Raw genomic sequence first — 18,695 nt, 5'->3', positions numbered from 1 at the left:
CATTAAAGATAAAAGTTTGAGAATGAAAGCACGCAAAAGGCAATTCTCGTGTTACATGACTCAGCAGACTCTTTTAAATAAAAACGCAAGCTCCGAGCATTGCGCAACCGGGGGCACTCTACTGGATTTTACCTGATCACACAGTAAAAAGGCACTTTGTTACTCACAGGCATGACTCCAGTCTGGATCCAGAAGCAAGTGGAATATAGGACCATATTGATGTGAGCTATCAGGATGACGAAGCCCGAATTGCCGTCTTGTTTTGTACCTGCCATGGTTTCCAAGTACAGTCAGGACTCCCTATCTGTGTCGTGCAGGTTCACACCGCAGTCTCCTGTGCCTCTGTTATCAGCCTGACTGAATGTACATTTAACCCAGAGTGGGCGAGCGTCCCTGCACCGGCACTAAGCACCGGTTGGCCAGCGGGACTCCCAGACAACCGTACACACAGCAGAGGGGCGGGTACTGACCATCCCACAGGGCGGACAAGCCGGAGATTTACACAGCGCCTCAATGCCGCTGCTCTGTCATACCCGCCAATGGCCAACGTTAATATGTAATATTGAGCGGCCGTGCGAGAAATCCCGCCTCTCCCTCTCACGCTGATTGGAGTAAACCCATTCCCCGGCTCGAGCATCACCGTCGCCGGTTGCTGTCATGGAGATGGTTTGCACGGTATGATGGGAGTTGTAGTTCTCGAGGATGAAGCCGAGCCCGCGCGACGACAGTTCCCAGCACGCACCGCGGGGTAGCGGTGAGCTTGTGTCAGGGAGTGGGCCTGGAGTGAGTCGGAGGCAGAGACCCGCGCAGGATCTGGGAAATTAGGCTATTGTCGAGACCAGAGGGATATGGACTCGGAGTCCCAACTCAATCAACAAAGAACCGCTGTCCTTTTGGAGCTAAACAATATCTTGACCACTACTCGGAATTTGTGAGTAATGCGGAGTTGGTGAGAGATGCTGTAGTTGATTACAGTACATAGTGCGCCATCTTTACATTGAGATAGTGAATGTTCCATTAAACAAACCAGTTTGAAAATTAACGTAGAAAATCGCTTGTTATAATTTACTATCGAGATAATTACATTCCAACATGAAAGTCTTCAGGCTACCTTCGTCTTTGATCATTTGTGCCATCGCTCGCAACAGAGCCTAAAAGTAAGCATTAGCAGAACATGCCTAAGAAGGTGGAACAGAACTGTGTTTTTTTTGTCACTTGAACCAGTTCTGCCATTCAATAACATCTTGTTGATCTCACTGCTGTCAACTTCACTTTCCTGCCCATAATTCCACGATTCCCTTTAGAATACTCATCTGTCCACTTCAGCCTCAGTACTCAGTTACCTGGCCTCCATTGCTCTCTTGCATAGAAAAATCCAAAGATGAATAAGCTTCATCCCTCCTTTCCAGTTTCTTCCTGTCAGCATTCACTCAGTCATGCCCCCTCAGAGTCTTCAAGTGTTTAAATAAAATTGCCAATATCTAAAGGTCCAAGTTCTCCACCATTCTGCCAAAGAGAACCCTTTCATTCCCAGGAATCAATCCCTGCTGCGCAAACTCAAAGCCGAATGCAGAGCTGTCACAATGTGACCTGCCCTGTGATCTTCAAAATGCCTGCTACTCCTTTAATGGATAATTAAGCCCATTATAGGCAGAATTTTATCAGACTATGACAAAATGATTGACAGAATCAGGTGAGATTTTGACTGAGGTCTGTTTCAACATTAAGATGATCTCACTGCATCTAGTAAGCTTTTGTCAAACAACATGGTGAAATTTTCATGAGGCAAACATGAGCTCCAATTGACACTCATTACTTTTAAATGACTTTTTGATACTATGACTTACAATATTACCAAACTTAGCATATAGATTAGCTATCAGGAAAAGTTGATATGGAAAGTACAGCAGGGTTTGGTGGCTTCAATTCATCACTTGCTCCAAAAGACCTATATCCTGCCTGTGGAAAAACTGTACAGCTGGACACAAACCACCAACACCACCCTTATGTACCCTTCCACCACAGTCAAAGGCACTTGACCTTCAGTGTACCATTGCCACTATCCTGGCATTCTTAAATGCACTAGCAGTGCATCTTCAAAGGAGAAAGTGAGGACTGCAGATGCTGGAGATCAGGGCTGAAAATGTGTTGCTGGAAAAGCGCAGCAGGTCAGACAGCATCCAAGGAACAGGAGAATCGACGTTTCGGGCATAAGCCCTTCTTCAGGAATGAGGAAAGTGTGTCCAGCAGGCTAAGATAAAAGGTAGGGAGGAGGGACTTGGGGGAGGGGCGTTGGAAATGCGATAGGTGGAGGGAGGTCAAGGTGAGGGCGGAGAGGTCAGGAAGAAGATTGCAGGTTAGGAAGGTGGTGCTGAGTTCGAGGGATTTGACTGAGACAAGGTGGGGGTAGGGGAAATGAGGAAACTGGAGAAATCTGAGTTCATCCCTTGTGGTTGGAGGGTTCCCAGGCGGAAGATGAGGCGCTCTTCCTCCAACCGTCGTGTTGCCATGGTCTGGCGATGGAGTCCAAGGACCTGCATGTCCTTGGTGGAGTGGGAGGGGGAGTTAAAAGTGTTGGGCTACGGGGTGGTTGGTCCGGGTGTCCCAGAGGTGTTCTCTGAAACGTTCCGCAAGTAGGCGGCCTGTCTCCCCAATATAGAGGAGGCCACATCGGGTGCAGCGGATGCAATAGATGATGTGTGTGGAGGTGCAGGTGAATTTGTGGCGGATATGGAAGTGTCCCTTGGGGTCTTGGAGGGAAGTATGGGGGGAGGTGCGGGCGCAAGTTTTGCATTTCTTGCGGTTGCAGGGGAAGGTGCCGGGAGTGGAGGTTGGGTTGGTGGGGGGTGTGGACCTGACGAGGGAGTCACGGAGGGAGTGGTTTTTTCGGAACGCTGATAGGGGAGGGAAATATATCCCTGGTGGTGGGGTCCGTTTGGAGGTGGCGGAAATGACGGCGGATGATATGTTGTACATGGAGGTTGGTGGGGTGGTAGGTGAGGACCAGTGGGGTTCTGTCCTGGTGGTGGTTGGAGGGGCGGGGCTCAAGGGTGGAGGAGCGGGAAGTGGAAGAGATGCGGTGGAGGGCATCGTCGACTACGTCTGGCGGGAAATTGCGGTCCTTGAAGAAGGAGGCCATCTGGGTTGTACGGTTTTGGAACTGGTCCTCCTGGGAGCAGATGCGGCGGAGACGAAGGAATTGGGAATATGGGATGGCGTTTTTACAGGGGGCAGGGTGGGAGGAGGTGTAGTCTAGGTAGCTGTGGGAGTCGGTCGGTTTATAGTAAATGTCCGTGTCGATTCGGTCACCCGAGATAGAAATGGAAAGGTCTAGGAAGGGGAGGGAGGAGTCTGAGACGGTCCAGGTGAATTTGAGGTTGGGGTGGAAGGTGTTGGTAAATTGGATGAACTGTTCAACCTCCTCGTGGGAGCACGAGGCAGCGCCGATACAGTCATCGATGTAGCGGGGGAAAAGGTGGGGGTGGTGCCAGTGTAGCTGCGGAAGGTGGACTGTTCCACATATCCTACGAAAAGGCAGGCATAGCTGGGGCCCATGCGGGTGCCCATGGCTACTCCTTTGGTTTGGAGGAAGTGGGAGGATTGGAAAGAGAAGTTGTTCAGGGTGAGGAACAGTTCAGTCAGTCGAAGGAGGGTGTCAGTGGAAAGGTACTGGTTGGTACGGCGGGAAAGGAAGAAGTGGAGGGCTTTAAGTCCTTCGTGATGGGGGATGGAGGTGTACAGGGACTGGATGTCCATGGTGAAGATAAGGCGTTGGGGACTGGGGAAGCGAAAATCATGGAGGAGGTAGAGGGCGTGGGTGGTGTCCCAAACGTAGGTGGGGCGTTCTTGGACTAAGGGGGACAGGACCGTGTCGAGGTATGCAGAGATGAGTTCGGTGGGGCAGGAGCAGGCTGAGATAATGGGTCGGCCGGGGCTGTCAGGTTTGTGGATTTTGGGCAGGAGGTAGAAATGGGTGGTGTGGGGTTGTGGGACTATGAGATTGGAGGCGGTGGATGGGAGATCCCCTGAGGTGACGAGGTTCTGGATGGTCTGGGAGATGATGGTTTGGTGGTGGGAGGTGGGGTCATGGTCAAGGGGGCAGTAGAAGGAGGTGTCCGTGAGCTGACGTTTAGCCTCAGCGGTGTAAAGGTCGGTGTGCCAAACTACTACCGCGCCTCCCTTGTCTGCTGGTTTGATAGTGAGGTTGGGGTTGGAACGGAGGGAGTGGAGGGCTGCACGTTCCCAGGGTGAGAGGTTGGAGTGGGTGAGAGGGGTGGAGAAGTTGAGGCGGTTAATGTCACGGCGGCAGTTGGCTATGAAGAAATCGAGGGCGGGTAAGAGGCCAGCACGGGGTGTCCAGGTGGATGAGGTGTGTTGGAGGCGGGAGAAGCGGTCGTCAGAGAGTGGGCGAGAATCCTGTTTGAAGAAGTAGGCACGGAGGCGAAGGCGGCAGAAGAATTGTTCGATGTCATGCCGCATCGATGTCACATCTTCAAAGGCAGGTTTGTCTAGCAGGACACACTGACAGCACTGTATGTCTGCATTGGATGCAGGTATTGCAGAGGGACAGGAACCCATTCCGTGGTGTGGACCAAGCTACTTACCGTGGCTGGTCCATTGCTTCCTTCACATGCACTCACCTGGTCCCTACTGGAATTCCTCATCTTGCCCTGCAATGCCTTGTATTGACAGCTGATACAGTCTCGCAACCAGTCAGATGGCCATGCTGTGCAGCAGTCCTCAGTCAAGGCTGTCTGCTAAGTGTGAGGTAGCAGAGAACAGAGCACTACACTTCCTCTGTCAGAACACTTTCTTGCGGCACTGTAGTCAGTCCGTCTTATCTCGAGATGGCACTGGCCCATGTGATCTCCAACCAGTCTGGTGTGGTAGTGTGGCCTCTCCTACTGGTCTTCAGGGAAGAGGATTTCTTTCCTCTTCACCATTCAGATCCCACAAATGAATTTTTTAAAAAAACTTGGATGCTCGTGATTTGTACACAATGACCTCACAGATCCCTCTGTGGTGCACTTTTTTGCAATCTGCTTTTCCTTGTTTAAATAATAGTCCGTACTTATATTCTTCCTGCCAAAGTACATAACCTCAAGTTTTGCAACATTATGTTCCATCTTCCAAGTTTTCACCCACTCACTTAGCTTGGCTGTATCCCTCTGTCGACTCCTTGCATCATCTTAACTAATTGCTTTCCCAACTACTTTTCAGTCATCTGCAAACTCGATAGTACCTTCAATTCTGCACCCAAGACAATATATATTGTAAATAATTATGGCTCTATCATTGATCCCTGTGGCACTCCATTAGTTGCCATCCTTAAAATGCCCCTGTCATCACAATTATATTTTCTATCAGCTTAGGCCCGAAGCGTTGATTCTCCTGCTCCTCAGATGCTACCTGACCTGCTGTGCTTTTCCAGCACCACACTCTCAACTCTGATCTCCAGCATCTGCAGTCCTCACTTTCTCCTAACTCTCTAATCATGCTTAATATACTACCCGCAACACCATGAGCTCTTACCTTAAGTAATCTTACTTGCGATATCTTTTGGAAATCCAAATAAATTACGCCTTCTGGTTCACCTTTATCTATCCTCTATTATGTCCTCAAAGAATTGTAATGAATTTATCAGGCATGATTTCCTTTTTCTGAAATGTTTTCAGAGCAGTAAGACTGTGCTATTTCCTGGGTCTGTAGATTAAGATGCAGAGTTGGCCTTTAGTAGAGCGATGTGCTCTTCCTGTTGGATGTGGAAGATTAGGGTTAATTTCAGTGTTCTTGATGATTATGTTTGGAGGAAGTGGGTTTGATTGCAAATTCTATCTGATCGCATGGATCTGTTGAAGCAGCAGCAGCAGGTGGCAATGACGAATTTACAGGAACCGGGGGGATGCGATGGATGGCAGTTTCAGGAAGGTTGATAACTGCAGATGTAGTCAGGTAGATGGGTTACGTTTGGGAAAATCAGGGCAGGATATATATGCTTAATGGTAGAGACCTGCGGAGTGTTGCTGAGCAAAAAAACCTTAGGTTCATAGTTTCTTGAAGGTGGAGTTGCAGCTTGACAGGCTAGTGAAGAAGACTTTGGTTTCATTTGACTTTATTGGTCAGTGCATTGAGTATAGGAGTTGGGACGTATGTTACGGCAGTTAGGTCACTTTTGGAATATTGTATTCAAATCTGGTCTCCCTGCTATGGGAAAGATGTTGGTAAACCTGAAAGGGTGCAGAAAAGTGTTACAAGGATGTTGCCAGGGCTGAAGTGTTTGAGCGAGAGGGAAACGTTAAATAGGCTCGGGCTATTTTCCCTGGTGTCTTTATTTTAGATTTTCAGCATTTGCAGTACTTTGTTCTTTCTAATATATAAGCTGCCTGAATGAAAAAGTCATGATTCGGAGATGCAGGTGTTGGACTGGGGTGTACAAAGTTAAAAATCACACAACACCAGGTTATAGTCCAATAGGTTTAATTGGAAGCACACTAGCTTTCGGAGCGACGCTCCTTCATCAGGTGATTGTGGAGGGCTCGATCGTAACACAGAATTTATAGCAAAAATTTGCAGTGTGATGTAACTGAAATTATACATTGAAGAATTGATTGTCTGTTAAGCCTTTCATCTGTTAGAATACAGTGATAGTTTCACTTCTTTCATGTGTAAATCACAAAACCCTTTTTTTTAAAGTTGCATTCTCGGGTTAGCTGTTAACAATGGTGATAGCTAGACAATAATGTTGAAGGTGTTAGCCCCCTGTGTTCTCTGTCTATGACCTGATGTTTAGATTGATTCCAATCTAAAAAGTGAGATAACAGAGTTTTACATAAATTCATGCTGTTTTTGAGCTCAGAGTTCTACATGAATGTATGTGGTTTTTGAGCAAAGTGCAATGTAACTCTGAAAGTATCAAAAAAATTCACCACACAAAATATATGTGTGCATGTGGGTCTTTGTCTGTCTGTGTGTGTGTCTGTCTGGGGTGGGGGTTTTGTGTATGTGTGTGTGTGTGTGTGTGTGTGTGTAGTGAGTGCAGAGTGTCTTAAGTCTGTGAGTGGGTGCATGTGTGGGAGTCTGTGTGTCTATAAGGGTGTGTGTGGGTGTCTGTGTGTATCTGTGTCCGTGTGTATGTGAGAGTGTGTGTGTGTGTAGGAATATCTGTGTGTGTGTGTATGTATGTGTGTGTGTAGTGCAATCGTGATGACCTGTAATGTGACATGAACCCAAGGTCCCGGTTGAGGCCCTCCCTATGAGGCATGGTACATTGGGGAAACCGAGCAAAGGCTACGACAACGGATGAACGGGCACCACACAACAATCAACAGACAGGAGGGTTCCCTCCCAGTTGGGGAACACTTCAGTGGTCCAGGACATTCAGCCTCGGACCTTCGGGTGACCATCCTCCAAGGTGGACTTCGGGACAGGCAGCAGAGGAAAGTGGTGGCCGAGCAGAGGCTGATAGCTAAGTATGGTACCCATAGGGAGGGCCTCAACTGGGACCTTGGGTTCATGTCACATTACAGGTCATCACCATTGCACTACACACACACACACACACACACAGATATTCCTACACACACAGATATTCCTACACACACACACACTCTCACATACACACGGACACATACACACAGGCGCGCACACAGACACCCACACACACCCTTATAGACACACAGACTCCCACACATGCACCCCCTCACAGACTTAAGACACTCTGCACTCACCACACACACACACACACACACACACAACCCCCACCCCAGACAGACACACAGACAGACAGACAAAGACCCACATGCACACATATATTTTGTATGGTGAATTTTTTTGGTACTTTCAGAGTTACATTGCACTTTGCTCAAAAACCACATATATTCATGTAGAACTCTGAGCTCAAAAACTGCATGTAAAACTGTTATCTCACTTTTTAGATTGGAATCAATCTAAACATCAGGTCATAGACAGAGAACACAGGGGGCTAACACTTTCAACATTATTGTCTAGCTATCACCATTGTTAACAGCTAACCCGAGAATGCAACTTTAAAAAAAAGGGTTTTGTGATTTACACATGAAAGAAGTGAAACTATCACTATATTCTAACAGATGAAAGGCTTAACAGACAATCAATTCTTCAATGTATAATTTCAGTTACATCACACTGCAAATTTTTGCTATAAATTCTGTGTTACGATCGAGCCCTCCACAATCACCTGATGAAGGAGCGTCGCTCCGAAAGCTAGTGTGCTTCCAATTAAACCTGTTGGACTATAACCTAGTGTTGTGTGATTTTTAACTAAATGAAAAAGTGTGTCTATAAATTTGAATAACATTAAAACTTGAGCCAATAAACGTTGGTATTCTGCTGTTGGCATTCTACTAGAAACTAATCATTTATCGTGAGCACTTGGCACAAAATTATGGTTTATACATGAGATCACAATCCAAAAGATCTTTTTCAGAGATGAACATGCTAAAGGTTATGTGTATTTGTCACTACTGGCATAAAAAGATTAAATCCTTCCAGGGAAAATTGGACAAAGCCAAATAGTTCCTTGAAAGTAGAGTCGCAGGTAGCATAGGATAGTGAAGAAGGTGTTTGGTATGCATTCCTTTATTGGTCAGAGTATTGAGTACAGGGGTTAGGAGGTCATTTTGCAGCTATACATGACATTGGTTAGGCCACTTTTGGAATATTATATGCAATTCTGATCTCCTTTCTAAAGGGAGGATGTTGTGAAACTTGAAAGGGTTCAGAAAAGATTTGCAAGGATGTTGCCAGGGTTGGAGGATTTGAGCTATATGGAAAGTTTGAACAGGCTGGGGCTATTTTCCATGGAGCATCAGAGGCTGAGGGGTGACCTTATAGAGGTTTACAAAATTATGAGGGGCATGGATAAAATAAATAGACAAAGTCTTTTCCCTGGGGAAGCGGAGTCCAGAACTAGAGGGCATAGGTTTAGGGTGAAAGGGGAAAGATATAAAAGAGACCTAAGGGGTAACATTTTCATGCAGAGGGTGGTACGTGTATGGAATGAGCTGCCATAGGACGTGGTGGAGGCTGGTACAATTGCAACATTTAAAAGGCATCTGGATGCTTATATGAATAGGAAGGGTTTGGAGGGATATGGGCCGGGTGCTGGCAGTAGATGAAATTAGGTTGGAATATCTGGTCGGCATGGACGAGTTGGACCGAAGGGTCTGTTTCCGTGCTGTACATCTGTGACTGTAAAACAACAACAAAATGCACCATGTTCAGTTCTGATAAGATCATCAATCTGGCTCCACAGATGGTGTCAGAACTGCTGAGTACTTTATTTCCAGTACTTTCTGTTTTTGTTTAAGAAATTGCCCTACTTTATTTGTATTCCAAACCACTTGGCAACAAACTACTTTGCAATGAATTAAGTATTATGTATTGGAAAACAAACAACTGAGATAAGTGACTAAATAATTGATTGTTGATTGTGTTCATTGAGGAGGATGCAAATGCCTAGTTTCTGGTGCAGCTCTGCTTGGAATAGTGTCTTAGATTCTTTAATATGTGCCAGAAATGTTGGTTCAGCAGGGTATTTTGATGTTTGAAACTGCAAAGAGCAATAGAAAATAGGAAGTTCAAAACACAAATTCTTCCTAAATCTAAAATTTGAGAGATATTGTGCGGCTGATTAAAAACAATTAAAGTGCTAAGTTTAGTGCTTCTGATGTTTTCTTTCGACAGGGTGTGTGAGCTTAGAACTCTGGTAGCTTTGACAGACCGGGAAGGAGGAAAATTGATTCAGTCTCAGAATAAGGTAAGCCTTGATCAGTAGTTTTCCCTTTTATCTATTTATAGATACTAGAGGGAATTATGTGGCAGCACCTTATCTATCCTGAAATTAACTGGCTGTGTTTAGATTAGGTTAGATTAGATTCCCTACAGTGTGGAAACAGGTCCTTTGGCCCAACAAGTCCACACCGACTTTCCAAAGAGTAACCTACCGAGACCCATTTCCCTCTGACTTATGTACCTAACACTAAGGGCAATTTAGCATGGCCAATTCACCTGACCTTTACATCTTTGGACTGTGGGATGAAATCGGAGCATCCGGAGGAAACCCACGCAAACACGGGGAGAATGTGCAAACTCCATGCAGACGGTCGCCTGAGGCTGGAATCGAACCTGGGTGCTGATGCTCTTTAGGAATTACAGCTTTTCACTCACTCAACAATAGGTATAGAATAATGTAATTCCATGAAAGTGCTGTTAGTATAAGACATCTTTACATAGATCCATTTATCAAAACTATAATACAACACCATCTGATCCAACAAAAATTAATTTTTCTTTCCAAATTTTTTGCCAGACTCCTACAGCATAATCCTTGATTTATCAGATTGTCAAAAATACTTTAATTCTAGTAATGTGGAGGATATATTCTGGGAGTATAAATCATTTCCACTCGTCAATTAATGGAATACTGTTTTTAGTAAATGTAACAGATATGATATTGTACCAGTTTTAAGTACCATGATCTACCAATCCTTCGAGATGGTAGTAGGTTTGGAAAGTGCTGTCTGAAATGCCTTACTGTGCGTCAGTAGTGAAGGGAATGAATGTTTAACAAGGTGCAATTGAAGCAAGCAAGCTGCTTTTACCTAGATAGTGTCAAGCGTCTTAAGTATTGTTGCAGGCAAGAGGGGATCATTCCATCATATCCCTGACATGTGCCTTGTGGATGATGGACAGGCTTTGGAGAGTCAGGAGGTGAATTATTCATTGCAGAATTCCTGGCATCTGACCTGCTCTTGTAGTCTCAGTATTTGTAAGGCTAGTCCATTGCAGTCTCTGGTCCATGGTAAGCCTCCAGGAAGTTGTTGGTGAGGGAATCAGTGATGGTAATACCATTGAATGTCAAGGAGTGATGGTTAGATTCTCTTGTTGCGGATGGCAATGCCGGGGTACATGTGTGTCATGAATGTTACTTGCCACTTGGCATCTCAAGCCTGGATTTGTTCAGGTCTTTCTGTATTTGGACATAGCTTCAGTACCTGAGGAGTTGCAAATCTGCTGAATATAGTGCCACCATGAGTGAACTTCTCCACTTTTGACTTTATTATGGAGGGAAGGTCATTAAGCTGAGATGGCTGGGCCTAAAACACTACCCTGAGTAACTCCTACAAAGATATTGTGGAGCTCAGATGACGGGCCTCCAACAACCACATAAATATCTTCCTTTAGGCTCATATGACTCTAACCAATAGACAGCCCCTCCGAATTTCCATTGATTCTTTATTTTACGAGGACTCCTTGATGCCACACTTGGTCAACTGTGGATTTGGCATCAAGGGATCTCTCCTCTGTAGTTCAGCTCTTTTGTCCATGTTTGAATCAAAGCTGTAATGAATCAGGAGCTGAGTGGTCCTGGAAAAACTTAAATGAATTTTCATTGAACAGGTTTTTGTGAAACTGCTTGACAGCACTATTGAAACCCCTTATATCGCTTTACTGATGAACATGAGCAAATAGATGGATCAGTAATTGACAGATTTGGATTTGTCCTTTTTTGCATCTTGTGTGTTTGGGCAATTTTCTACATTATCTGATAGATACAGCCATTGTAGCTGTAGTGGAACAACTTGGATATGGATGTACCAAGTTCTGGAACTGTTAATGCTGGAATGTTGTCATTGAGAATAAGGATATTGTGAAACTTCCTCTTCCAATGAGCTGTTAAATTGTTCACCTCTATTCATAACTGGATGTGGTCCTGCACGGTCCGTTGAACCAGGGTTGATGCCCTGGATAATGGAAGATATATTGGACCATGAGGTTGTAGGTTGCGTTGAAGTATAATCTGCTGTGGCTGATGGCCCACAGTTCCTTGTAATTGTCCAGTCCTGAGTCTTTAGATCTGTCCGTGGCCATTTAGCATGGCAGATGGAAGCTACCTAAATGGGACTTTGACTCCATGAGGGCTGTACCGTGGTCACTCCTTCCAGTACTATCACAGACAGATGCGTCTGCAACAACCAGATTGGTGAGAGTGAAGTCAAGTACTTTCTGTCTTTTGGTTCCTTCTCTCATCCTCTTGTGTGTGTTCTCGTTCTCTCATTTTCTCTCGTTCTCTTGTTTTTTTCTTGTTCTCTCATTTTCTTTCTCTCTCTCTCGTTCTCTCTGTCTTGTTCTCTCTCTCTCTCTCTCTCCCTCTCTCTCTCTCCCTCTCTCTCTGTGTCTTCCTTTCTCTCTTTCTGTCTCTCTCTCTCTCGTTCTGTCTATCTGTCTCTCTCTCATTCTGTGTCTGTGTCTGTCTCTCTCTCTACCTCTTATTCTGTGTGTGTGTCTCTCTCTCTTGTTCTGTGTGTCTCTCTCGTTCTGCCTCTCTCTCATTCTGTCTGTATCCCTGTCATTCTTGTTCTGTCTCTCGTTCTGTCTGTCTCTGTCTCTCGTTCTGTCGTTCTGTGTCTCTCTCTGTCTCTCTGTTCTCTCTCTTTCTGTGTGTCTGTCTCTCTCGTTCTGTCTGTCTCTCTCGTTCTGTCTGTCTCTCTCGTTCTGTCTGTCTCTCTCGTTCTGTCTGTCTCTCTCGTTCTGTCTGTCGGTCTCTCGTTCTCTCTCTCTCTTTCTGTCTGTCGTTTCTCTCGTTTTTCTCTCTCGTCTCTCTCTCTCTCTCTCTCGTGTCTTTCTCTCTCTCTCTCTCTCGTGTCTCTCGCTCTCTCGTCTCTCGTTCTCGTGTCTCTCTCGCTCTCGTGTCTCTCTCGCTCTCGTGTCTCTCTCGCTCTCGTGTCTCTCTCGCTCTCGTGTCTCTCTCGCTCTCGTGTCTCTCTCGCTCTCGTGTCTCTCTCGCTCTCGTGTCTCTCTCGCTCTCGTGTCTCTCTCGCTCTCGTGTCTCTCTCGCTCTCGTGTCTTCTCTCGCTCTCGTGTCTTCTCTCGCTCTCGTGTCTTCTCTCTCGTGTTCTCTCTCTTTCTCTCGCTCGTTTTCTCTCTCTCTTGCTCTCTTGTTTTTTTTCTTGTCCTCTCATTTTATTTCTCTCTTGTTCTCTCTGTCTTGTTCTCTCTCTCTTTCTGTGTCTCCCTCTCTCTCTCGTTCTGTCTGTCTCTTTCTCGTTCTGTCTGTCTCTCTGTCTCGTTCTGTCTCTTGCTCGTTCTGTGTCTCTCATTCTGTATCTCTATCTCTCATTCTGTGCCTGTTTCTCGCTCTGTCTCGTTTTGTGTGTCTCACTTTCTCTCTCTCTCGTTCTGTATCTCTTATTCTATCTCTCTCGTTTCTCTCTCTCTCTCTCTCTCTCTCTCTCTCTTATTTCTCTCTCTCTCTCTCTCCTTTCTCTCTCTCTCTCGTTTCTCTCTCTCTCTCATTTCTCTCTCTCTCTCTCTCGTTTCTCTTTCTCTCTCGTTTCTCTTTCTCTCTCGTTTCTCTTTCTCTCTCGTTTCTCTTTCTCTCTCGTTTCTCTCTCTCTCTCGTTTCTCTCTCTCTCTCGTTTCTCTCTCTCTCGTTTTTCTCTCTCTCTCGTTTCTCTCTCGTTTCTCTCTCGTTTCTCTCGTTTCTCTCGTGTTCTCTCTCTCTCTCGTTCTCTCTCTCTCTCGTTTCTCTCTCTCTCATTTGTTCTCTCTCGTTTCTCTCGTTTTCTCTCTCTCGCTCGTTCTCTCTCTCTTGTGTTCTCGTTCTCTTGTTTTCTCTCTCTCGCACACTCTTTCTCGTGTTCTCTCTCGCTCTCTCACTCTGTTCTTTCTCTGTCTCTCTCGCGTTTCTGTCTCTCTTGTGTTTCTCTCTCTCTCTCGTGTTTCTCTCTCTCGTGTTTCTCTCTCGCTCTCTCACTCGTGTTCTCTCGCTCTCTCACTCGTGTTCTCTCGCTCTCTCACTCGTGTTCTCTCGCTCTCTCACTCGTGTTCTCTCGCACTCTCACTCGTGTTCTCTCGCTCTCTCACTCGTGTTCTCTCGCACTCTCTCTCGTGTTCTCTCGCTCTCTCACTCGTGTTCTCTCGCTCTCTCACTCGTGTTCTCTCGCTCTCTCACTCGTGTTCTCTCGCTCTCTCTCTCGTGTTCTCTCGCTCTCTCACTCGTGTTCGCTCGCTCTCTCACTCGTGTTCGCTCGCTCTCTCACTCGTGTTCGCTCGCTCTCTCTCTCATTCTGTTTCTCATGATCTCACACTCCCTTTTCTCGCTCGTTCGCTCATTCACTCTTGCTCATTCTCTCTCAGGCACGCTCGCGTTCTCGTTACCTCGCTCTCACCCTCTTGCTCGCTCTCACCCTCGCTCGATTGCTCTCATCCTCTCGCTTTCTCCCTCACTCTCGTTCTCTCCCTCATTCACTCTCGTCCTCTTGCTCGCTCTCGTCCTCTCCCTAGCTGACTCTCATTTTCTCTCTCTAGCTCAGTCTCATGCTTGCCCTCGCTCGTTCTCGCCCTCATTTGCTCTCGCGCTCTGATTTGCTCTCATTCTCTCGCTTGCTCTGGTTCTCTCCCTCGCTCGCTCTGGTTCTCTCCCTCACTCGCTCATCCTCTGGCTAACTTGCTCTTGTCCTCTCATTGTCATTCTCTCGCTCGCTCTCATCGTCGCTCGCTCTAGTGCTCTCTCTCGCTTTCTCACGTTCTCTCCCTCGCTGGCTCTCGTTTTCTCTCCCTCACTCGCTCTCGTTTTCTCTCCCTCGCTCGCTCATGTGCTCGCCCTCACTCGCTCTTGTTCTCTTGCTTGCACTCATCCTTTCCCTCACTCACTCTTGTTCTCGTCCTCTCCCTCACTTGCTCTCGCTCACTCTCATCCTCTCGCTCACTTGTTCTCGTCCTCTCGCTTGATCGCTCTCGTCCGCTTGCTCGCTGTCGTTTGCTCTCGTTCTCTCTCCCTTGCTCGCTCTTGTGCTCTCGCTCTCTCTCTCGCACGCTCTCATGCTCGCTCAGTTCTCTCCCTCTCGAATGCTCGCTCTCCTCTCGTCCTCTCGCTCGCTCTCGTTCTCTCCCTCGCTCGCTCTTATTCTTTCCCTTGTCCTCTTTCATTCTCTCCCTCTTGCTCACTTGCTCTCATCTGCTCATTGTCATTCTCTCTCTCGCTCGCTCTCGTGCTTGCTCGCTCGCTCTTGTCCTCTCCCTGGCTCTCGGCCCCTCACTTGCTCTCGTCCGCTCGCTCTCATCCTCTCGCTCTCACTTGTTCTAGTGCCCGCTCTCGTTCCCACCCTCGCCCGTTGTCGTTCCCACCCTCTCGCCCACTCTTGTTCTCTCCCTTGCTCGCTCTTGTTCTCTCGCTCTCGCTTGATCTAATGCTCTCTCGCTTGCTCCCTCTCGCTCTTGTCCTCTCGATCTCGCTCCCGTGCTCTGGCTCGCTCTCCCTCACTTGCTCTTGTTCTCTCCCACGCTCGCTTTCATTCTCTTTCTTGCGCGCTCTCACGCCCTTGCTGTCGTCCCCTCCCTTGCTCTCGTTCTCCCCCTCACTCGCTCACTGTTCACTTCAAGAAAAGGAAGGTTTTTCAGAAGTGTGGGTATGCACACTTGCACCATTATACAGAGTTAATACTAATGGACAAACTGGGGGAATGAAGTAAAATTCTTAATGTGGTCAAGATAGCTTTGGAGGCTAGTGGTTTACTGTGGTATTTTAAAAATACTATGAATAAAATGATGCTGAACTGACCCAGGTGCCTTTGATTACTCTGAATGTTAACCCCTACTTAATCATTGTTATTTAGCTAACTGCACAGAATCACCCAGGTTCAGTTAAACTCCTTAATTGGTGGTAAGCAGTTCACCAGTTTTAAATGGAGTTCTCATTTTTCTGTGAAGGTGCTCAGATAAAATAAAATAAATTACATATTTCTGGTTAAGTAACCGTATCAACCAATTACCAGTTTGATTTTGATAATGATCTTATGCTTCCAGTACACAAGATTTTATTACATAGCAAAATAGTAAGTTCCCAACATTTAACAATAAACTAGATCTGACTTCATTGTACTGTCTTTGTTTAAGGTTTGATGATTCATATTGATTTTATATTTAAATATTGCTCTTAGTAGAATATTTTCAAGAGATATGATGCACTGCTTTATAAAAGCTTGTGTTCTTCAAGTTCCTTTAGCTACTTATTCTTTTACTGTGTACTCCTGTTGTGTGTTTTTTGACCAGGCTGAGAGTTCCTTGGACATCTGGAAGCAACTGTTTGCTGCAGTGCCATCTGAGGAAAACGCTCCTTTATTGCAATAAAATGTCGGACAGAGAAAACAACATGATTTCCACAGATGTCTGGCTTTTAAAAGGTTCAGATCATGAAACCAGGATATCCAGTGATACAGAATCACTCAGTGACAGTGACACTGACTCTGAGACCAATCTGCAATCGTTCAATTCTTTGTCACCTCTTAGAGAATCTGATGCAGATTCCTGGTCCGCAGATGGCTCACTTACTGAAGGAATTGAACCACAGTGTGACTACCTGTCTAATCATTCTTTATCTGTTGTTGGAAACAGACCACCATCACAATTGTTTCAGCTGCGAGGAACTAGTTCCAGCTTCTCCTTTCGTAGTCAGAATATATTTAGTGGCTTAGAGAATGTAGTAACATTTGATGCATCTCATCCCAGGGACACCAACCTTGTTGACAGTGAATCTAAGCATCCACCAAATCCAGCTCCTTCTCTCAGAAAACCGACAGCAGGATCTCCTCCAGGAATTCAGACCACTTCTTCTGCAAAGAGGCATGTTATTGGGGAGCCCCCCAGAGGAAAACAGAGTAAGAAAGCACAGTTTGTCCCAGACTACCTTTTGCATCCTGAACGCTGGACCAAGTATAATCTGGAGGAAATTCCTGAAACTAGCAATAAGAAGAATACAATGGTGGCATTTGAGTTCATGGACAGCTTAAATAAACAGAGAAACAAAAAGTCCAAAGTGGACCTGGATGAAAGCTTCACTTCCTGTTTTAAACAGGAGTCTGATAATGTTTCTGGTAAAATCCTATTCTCCAAACCATTGAAACCAACCAGCGGCAAGACAGATGGTGTAGAAATGACAGAACAAGAAGCTCCTATTGTGGTCAGGAAGCAGGCAAAGAAAATGGGACTGAATCCAGAGGGACCTGGGCAAGTGGATTTGGCACACCTTGATTATGGTGAAATGAATGAAGTGGAAGATATGAAAGCATGGTGGCATGAAAAAGATGCAGAGGATCCAGTGAAAGATGGAAAACAAGAGTCTACAGGGCAGAATGTGCATGAGTCAGTGGTATTTCATAGTGGAAGAAAGAGAAATCGAAAGAATATTCGAATGAAATGTGGTAAAGATAGTGAAGATAACTAATGTAGTTAGTTTGATCCCAAGGCTGCTGACGTTTTTAAATCAGTAATTTAGCAATAAGTTTTAGTTGAATTTAACATCTGCAGCTGCAGCTACTTTGACTAAATGCATGTGTTTAACACTTTACTGTTAATTACATTAAATTGAGGGATGACTGGGGAACAGATATTGTGTGTCCTTGGTGTCAAACTGTAACTACATCAAGGAAAAAAAAGTTATATTCTGGTGTGTAGTGAGGTAATATGTATACCATTAATAAAGACTTTGTTATCTTTTAAATGCTGTGCCCATTTTGTAAATAAGCAATGTAATTTTGAAACTCTTGGGCTATAAGAGTTGAATAAAGATTACATGAGCTCCTATTCGGTAACATATTGTAGTTGAGAATGGGGTAACAGATGAAAACTTTGTATATTATATATGCACAGACTGCACCTATCCACCTCTAGATAAGAGTCACAATTCCAATCAAAAATATCAAACCCAAGGCTGGAAGTTAAAAATATTGAAATCGTTTCAATGGGTAATGTTTGGCTGTGACTGGAAAATCGGGCTTTTAACCTTGTTGGAAACATTGTTGGATTCTTGATCACAAGATCTGACGGTAATATCTACAAATGTGACTGTGTATTTTTGAATGAGTATCTGTGCTTGAGATCAGCTGGTTTATAATATGTTTGATGAGTTAGCAGAGCATTGGTGAGCAGATGAAAGCCAAAAGCGGGGAAGAAGGAAAGCCGTAAATGAGTGAACAATTCATAAGGTGCAAGGAGCTTTACTTCCACCAATAACTAATAGAAACTAATAAAGTGCATCAGTAACTAAGAGTATTGTTAAAATGTAAATTTCCCTTATCACCAACATTTAAAAAAACTAACTCACGATCATTACTGGGTGCAACGTCCCAATATCCAAACTGTAATTTGTAGTAATTCTTTAGTTTGTACGTAACTGTTGGTTGAAGCAACTTGATATCCTCTCTGTAACTAATAACCCTGCAAACCACTGATTCTCACTGAAACAACAGCAAGAATACCTGTGTGCTGAGAGTTGTCAGTCCCCAGATTTCATTTATCCCTTTACTGTCTGCTCTGTTCAAAAGTACAGATCATGTAGCATCTGCCACTCTCAACTTCGTTAAAAATATTGATCTCAATTTGTCATTTTGTGTTTTTATTATAGATTTCAGCATTTTCTATATGTTACTGCATAGTGCAAGGCAGTGTTGTAATTTTTGATTGCACACACATTTGTATTATCTATGATACGCTACCTTCTGAGCCACAGCAGCTGCACTGTGTGGGGGATGAATGGGGATAAAGGGGTTCTTTTCAGGATGACAGCCAGTGACTAGTGGAGTTCCAAGGGTCAGTGCTTGAACCACACTATGATCTGGACAAAAGAACTGATGCAGATGACAAAGATAGGTGAAAGT

General features: G+C 45.2%; 2 protein-coding genes across 3 annotated transcripts in view; one reads left to right on the top strand and one right to left on the bottom strand.

The window, feature by feature from the left end:
* The window catches only part of slc67a1 (solute carrier family 67 member 1), a 119,892-nt gene extending 119,262 nt beyond the window's left edge, over positions 1 to 630 (bottom strand). Inside the window, exon 1 of the mRNA XM_043706113.2 lies at positions 168 to 630. Within this exon, the coding sequence (XP_043562048.1) occupies positions 168 to 275 (108 nt within the window). The 5' untranslated portion in view covers positions 276 to 630. The remainder of the gene's footprint in view (positions 1 to 167) is intronic.
* A 158-nt stretch (positions 631 to 788) lies between these two features.
* On the top strand, positions 789 to 17,620 carry tssc4 (tumor suppressing subtransferable candidate 4). Of its 2 annotated transcripts, none has more exons than XM_043706115.2 (3): positions 789 to 931; positions 9,724 to 9,796; positions 16,093 to 17,620. In XM_043706115.2, exon 3 carries the CDS (start codon positions 16,172 to 16,174, stop codon positions 17,261 to 17,263), a length of 1,092 nt encoding a protein of 363 aa, XP_043562050.1. In that variant the 5' UTR covers positions 789 to 931; positions 9,724 to 9,796; positions 16,093 to 16,171; the 3' UTR covers positions 17,264 to 17,620. The 2 variants fall into 2 exon arrangements, with proteins under 2 accessions (XP_043562050.1, XP_087852805.1); XM_087996679.1 differs by lacking the exon at positions 789 to 931 and adding an exon at positions 960 to 1,157.
* Positions 17,621 to 18,695: the final 1,075 nt, after the last annotated feature.

This window comes from Chiloscyllium plagiosum, unplaced genomic scaffold (assembly GCF_037043375.1).
Source record: "Chiloscyllium plagiosum isolate Xiang-an unplaced genomic scaffold, Cpla_swu_hap1 HiC_scaffold_18, whole genome shotgun sequence".
Lineage (NCBI taxonomy): Eukaryota > Metazoa > Chordata > Chondrichthyes > Orectolobiformes > Hemiscylliidae > Chiloscyllium > Chiloscyllium plagiosum.
The sequence above is the reverse complement of the archived record's forward strand: the minus strand, read 5'-3'. Positions and strand labels throughout refer to the sequence as shown.

Bases quoted from the DNA above. Each gene is read 5' to 3' on its own strand.
- tssc4 (XM_043706115.2), top strand. From the start codon at position 16,172: ATGTCGGACAGAGAAAACAACATGATTTCCACAGATGTCTGGCTTTTA.